Here is a 6,000-nt window from a genome sequence, read left to right as displayed (position 1 = left end):
GGTCCTTAAAAACCCGTCGGGCTCTTCTGAGCCCAGTCCGGGGTCCCTCTGGGCAATGCTCTGCTCTCCCGTGGTACTCAAATGTGGAAGCACTCTTCAGACAAATCAGCGAAAAGTGCTACTATATTTGGGTGTCACTGGTGGGCACCATCAGCGGAGTCCATCTTGCTCTCGTCAGACTGTCACAGCTTCTGTATCAACCGCTGAGCGCTCCAAGGCAAGTGGGGTTTGGGGGCACAGGGAACGGGCTGGAGATCTACCTTTGGTTTTTGCGAGGTCAACACCTATGACCTGGCCATCCAGTGCGCCCCTAATGCGTTCATAACCTGAGACTTTTTTTCTGTACCTAGATGTCCCGGCAGTGCCTCCAGCTCGGAGGCAAATCCTTAGCAGTGCTCAGCCTGGGATACACAAAATGGGGGCACTTCCCGTTCTCTGTCTGGAAAGTGCTCCCATTTTGTGTGTCCTTGTCTGAGGAAATCCTCAACGTCCTAGAGCTTGGAAAGCTTCACTTCCCAGCCTGCTGTCCTGGACCCGAGCTGCGGCTTCCAGCCCACCCATCCCTCCAGCAGGCTGGCTCCCCCCACAGCCATTTGTTCTAATGGAGTGTTGTGTACAACCTTTAGCCCACGGGTAGTAAGAAGCCAAGGACCGGTTTTCCCTCTGAATGCCTGCGAATGCCTTTTCCCTCTGAATGCCTTAACCCCCTTTATTCTACATTGAGTCCTAGCTCAGGTTCTTTGAGAACGAGCAGAGGAGGGGCAGAGAATCCCAAGCGTGGTCTGCTCTGGCAGCTCAGCCCGATGCGAGGCAACGTGAGGATTAGGACCTGAGCTGGAACCGAGTCCACATGCTTAACCGACTCAGCCACCCAGGCACTCTGGTCCTATTTTAGCCTTAACATCTCCAAATGGTGAAACACTTCAATAAAAATAACCATGATTTTGTGTGGGTTTGTGGCTTTGTTTAAAAATGGGCCCTTGGCTTTTCAGCAATGTGGGAGGGAAGGGCTGTATCATCTCTGCTCCCCCCCCCCCCCCCCCCCCCCCCCGCGTACACCTTCAGTGAAGGAAATCTTTGACCTTAAAACAGGTTTTGTAGAACATTAGAAACCAATTGAGCCCTGAAAAGTCCTGGACTTCCCCACCATAGTATAGGGACATGGGTGATGTGTCCTCCATTCAGATTGGCTACAGGCAAAGCCAAAGTGGGTTGCACATTGGGAAAGAATCACAAGGAAAGGGTGTATCTTAGAGATAAAAGCCTAATTGCGGGTTCTTCAGTGATTGGGTTCATGCTACCAAACCAACACTAGCTTGGTTGCTCCTAAGATCTTAAGGGTGTCAGGGCAGCTTCCATTTCCAACACTTGCCTCCTAGAGGGCTGTGCCTGAAATTGGCTCACGCCAAGGAGCAGTCTTGCCCCAGCATTCTAGACCTTGTCAGACCAGGATCCACTCCCACCCTTACTCTTCTAAGGCATGTTAACATATGCCTACTCCCCAGACGTGCATAGGTCTTCCTGGAGGCCATCTAAGGGCCTGGGTGGTGAGTGGGCCAGGTTTCTCCTTGTTCAGCTTCAGCAAAGGGTCTGGGGCATGGTTTGTGGGGTTGTAAGGGGCTGGAGGACAAGTCAAGGGCGCTCAGGAAGGAAAGGCCTTGGTTTCAAGAGTCAAGTGTTAATGAGACCCTGATGTCCACAGGAATGTCTGCGAGTCTGAGTTAGCTTCCTTTTCCAGGCTTTCATGGGCTCCGGGGTCACTGTTAACTCCATAAGCCCCAAGTGCTTCCTACTAAATTCCAGTCTTAGGCTAATGGCTTCATTTCAGCACACGCATGGTGTCCTTGGGCGTCCCTGGGATCAATCAACTGGCTTGGACTGAGTCTCCCTATCTCCAGTCCCCAACAGGGAAAGTCTGGTTTTGCCCGTGTCCACCGCAGCATGGGACAGGTCACAGGCTAGCCGACAGTGGGGCTAATCCCGGTGAGGTATCCAGCCAGCGGGCAGGACTGTGTGCAAAGCAGGACTGCAAGGGAGTGGGTGGCGGGGCTGCTGGCCTGACCAGTATTCTCTGGCACCCGGCCCGCCCTTCGAGACTGTCTAGCACCCTCATGGCACCGCTAGTCCTCAATTTTGCCACAAGTGCCATTTCGGCCGCAGGCCTGGCTGTAGGGGGCTGTCGCTAGCATTGGAGAATCCTGGCATTGCCAAGTGTCCCAGGGAGGGGTGCAAAAATTGCCCTCGGCTTAGAGCCCCTGCTCAAGAATCCTCAGGTCCTGTCCATGACCGTAGCATCCCCCAAACTAAAGCCCCAGGCTCCACGATGCCTTGACCCAGTCCCCAAGCAGAAAGGATCCATCCTGTGTGGGAGTGCACAGGAGAGCCTGCTCATCACCGTTGACCAGCGGGGTCCTGGGATGCTCTTCCTCTGCTCTGCCTTCAAGAGGAGAGCTAGAGCCATTCAGCAGCCAATGTCCAGGTGAGGTCTTGTTCCCCGAAGCACATCCAGCTTTCTGTGCGTCATTTTGTTCAGGTCCATCCCAAATAACCTGAGGACACACAGCGGGAAAGGTTATCCCAGGCCCAGGCTGCGGCATTCCAAGGTAACCTCAAATCCCTCACCCGTCCTGCCTTGTTAACATAATCCCATCATCCGGCACTTGGTTGGAAACCGAGTCCCATGGGGAGGTAGGCTGGGCTCTGAGCTACCACACTATCCCAAGTCTCTAACCTCTTGACTGGTTTAGTTTGTGGTCATCTTTAAGAAGCAGCAGCCAGGTTTCCCCCCTTTTATAGATGGGGATATTGAGGAGCGAAGAGGCCGGAAGGCCTCCCCATCCCACACTGCTTGCATACATTAGTGCATGAAGGAGACGTTTCCGAATCTTCTGGCCTACTTGCCCATCTCCGATGGGCGTCTCGATTGTTGACCCTCACTCCCAACCCCAAGCCCCAGGTCCCGCCTCCTTCAGAACCAGAAACCCGTCTCTCACCAGAGCACTCGAAGTTTGCAGCCAGGATGACTCAGCCCTTTGCACAGCAGCCTGACCCCCGTATCCCCCAGGGCGTTGTTGGTCAGATAAAGCTCCGTCAGGGTCTGGCTGACGCCCAGGGCGGAAGCAAGATGCTCACAAGCTTTGGGTGTGAGGCCACAGCTATCCAGCCTGTGGAAGACAGTGGTTGAAGCAATATAAGGAGCTACTTTGGGGCAGTGTCTTCAAGGGGATTCAGGGTGATGGTTTTAGGAGACCGATTTCAGAGAAAGAGTGGTGCCCAGCCAGTCCAGGTTAAGGCCAATGTGCTGGAAAACATTTAAGGGAAGCATTTAAGGATGCTTCTCAATTCACAACTTCATCTCCATAGGTTACCCACTGATTTCGCAGTCCTACCCATTCCCCTTTATGGTAATTCGATCCCCGTCTGTCATTGAAACCCCGGTCTCAGTCCATCTTGGGTTCACACTTTCCTTGAGCTCAGGATCCAGGCCTGAGTCAATTGGTTCCCATGTCTCCAAGTCACCACGAACGGTTTCAGTTGGACACAGGACCCACCCAAAACCAGCGCATCAGACCCATACTTGACTTCCCGAGCTTTTTCTTTCAGAACTTAGACCTGGTAAGAAGTTGTGTTTTGTCAACAAGCAGGATCAAGGCAAAGCTTATTTGATAAAAGGAGCCAATACAGCAACGAGGGGGAAGATAATGGGGATCAAGAATCCAAATGCCTAGATCAAGCCATACCTGAAGCCAATGTTCAGTTACATAAGTCAATCTCTCTCTTTTAGGAGCCAGTATGAATTGGGCTGCCACCTGCCCAAACAATATGCCATCTGATTCTAATTTCCAATCTGCCTCCCACTGTGTTTCTTTCCTGCATTCTCTGCCTTTACGGTAACAATAAGAATGGGTACCTACTGAGGAACAACTGTGTGCCGAGCACCTTGCTAAGGGCTTTGCGTTTACTTCGTTTGTTCCTCACAGCAACTTTTGAAGGAAGTAGTATCACAGCAGGGATGTTAAGTGGAAATATTTTAATCTTAGTTTGGCTGAGGCCGTGAGGCGAGAGATGCCAGCTCCCAAAACGAGGTACAAGACAACAGCTCGGGACTCGCAGAGGAAGAGAAAAAAAACCAGCTTGCTGACGAAGAACCACCCACGTCACAGGTGCAGGGGGGTCAGGAGAGGAAGATGAGGGTGCAACCTGTAGACGGGGTGTGCAAGGAGGTCGCCCCGGGCAGGCGCCTCCCTCCCGGGATGGGGGTGGAGGGTCCCTGTAAGAATGCGCATATGATCCCCGGGAGAGGTGCCTGCCAGATGGGGGGGTGGGGAAAGTGCTGTCCCTGAGCCCCATCCCCCCCCTCCCCCGCCCCCATCCTGATGCCCACCTACCCAAACCAGCACATAAGCCAGAGCCTCAGAAATGACAATAGAAACAGTCCCTCGGGGTGGGAGCCAGGCGGGTTTTGGGGACAAAGAAGGAGGAGGAGTGATAATTCACATTTGACTGAAATTCACACTAGAACAGATTGACTTTTTATTATATAAAGGTCACTGAGAAGCCAAGAATCTGCCCAAGTAAATGTCAGCGGAGAAGAAGAAAGTTTACAGAAAATGTTTACAGGCAACGATGGAAGGTAAAGTGAGGCATTTTTATGTTTGCCTCCTGCAGAGAATAAATTACCGCCTGAGCTCTCTGCGGGTTTTCTCTCCACCTCAGGGCTCCCGCTGGCCCTCTTCCAGAGCGGGGGAGGGATGTCCCTCCGATAGAAGCACAGGGCAGAGATGCGCCCCCAGCCGGAGACCGCCCCCGCCAGGCCACCAGTCCCGACGCCCAGGGCTCAGCTCACCACACTTTCTGGAGTCTGCAGGTGGGGTGTCCCAGCCCCTCGCACAGCGGCCACATGCCCCTGTCGCCCAGGTCATTGAAACTCAGATCCAGCTCCCGTAGGTGGGGGTTGACCTGGAGCACAGCACCGAGACCCTCACAGGCGGCCGAGCCCAGCCTGCAAATGCCCAACCTGGAAGACAGGACGCACAGAGGCGAGCTGAGTCACCCCAAAGGCGTCCCCGGGGAGGGTTTCTTTCTGTCCAGGTGCCCGTGCAGAGAGGTGACCAGACACCATCCCCCCCTACCTCCCGCCCCCCCCCCCCCCCCACCAACCACCACCGGAGGCAGAAAAAGGGAGAAGCAAGGGGCAGGTGGGTGGGAAGACAGGAGGCAGAGAGAAATAACAAAGAGGGAAAGAGGAAGGAAGGAACACAGGGAGACGGTCCAGAGGAAGGATGATATTCAGTATGGGTTGGGTATCCATCCAACGAGTGCTCGTGTATCAGGTTCCTCCAGCTGCTGTAACAAGTTTCCACACCAGAGGCTCACAAGGTAGACACTGACGGTCTCACGGCTCTAGAGGGAAGCCTGGCCCCGCCCCCCCGCCCCTGGCAGCCGAGAACCTGGTCCAGCCCCTCCCCAGGCTTCTGGTGTTCACCAGCCATCTTTGGGGTACACCTGTCCTGCACAAACATCACCCCGTCTCTGCCTCCATGTTCACACCGCGTCTTTCTCCACATGTGTCTGTGTCCAAATTTCCCTTCTTCATGAGGACACCTAATTAGGGGCCCCTCCCTGCTGCAGCAGTCATCTGAACTAATTTTATCTGCAAAGACCCTGGAATGGGGGGGGGGGGGGGCGGAGCTATATCCTTACCCAGTTTCTTTCTTTTTCTTTTTTTTCTTTTTTTTTAATTTTTTTTTTCAACGTTTATTTATTTTTGGGACAGAGAGAGACAGAGCATGAACGGGGGAGGGGCAGAGAAAGAGGGAGACACAGAATCGGAAACAGGCTCCAGGCTCTGAGCCATCAGCCCAGAGCCTGACGCGGGGCTCGAACTCACGGACCGCGAGATCGTGACCTGGCTGAAGTCGGACGCTTAACCGACTGCGCCACCCAGGCGCCCCTAAAACATTTTTTTATAGGGACACCTGGCCGGCTCAGTCAGAAGAG

The 6,000-nt window shown here is 53.9% G+C and overlaps 1 protein-coding gene across 3 annotated transcripts in view; it reads right to left on the bottom strand.

Annotated features, from left to right (window-relative positions):
- Positions 1 to 682: 682 nt before the first annotated feature.
- NLRP12 (NLR family pyrin domain containing 12) overlaps positions 683 to 6,000 on the bottom strand; it is a 32,946-nt gene continuing 27,628 nt past the window's right edge. Inside the window, exons 8-10 of one of the 3 annotated variants that reach the window (XM_045441624.1) lie at positions 4,847 to 5,017; positions 2,994 to 3,164; positions 683 to 2,549 (exon numbers count right to left, since the gene is read on the bottom strand). In XM_045441624.1, the coding sequence (XP_045297580.1) occupies positions 2,462 to 2,549; positions 2,994 to 3,164; positions 4,847 to 5,017 (430 nt within the window). In that variant the 3' untranslated portion in view covers positions 683 to 2,461. The other 2 variants (XM_045441625.1, XM_045441626.1) reach the window with 2 other exon arrangements.

This window comes from Leopardus geoffroyi, chromosome E2 (genome assembly GCF_018350155.1).
Source record: "Leopardus geoffroyi isolate Oge1 chromosome E2, O.geoffroyi_Oge1_pat1.0, whole genome shotgun sequence".
Lineage (NCBI taxonomy): Eukaryota > Metazoa > Chordata > Mammalia > Carnivora > Felidae > Leopardus > Leopardus geoffroyi.
Note: the sequence above shows the minus strand (reverse complement) of the source record. Positions and strands in the feature narration are given on the sequence as shown.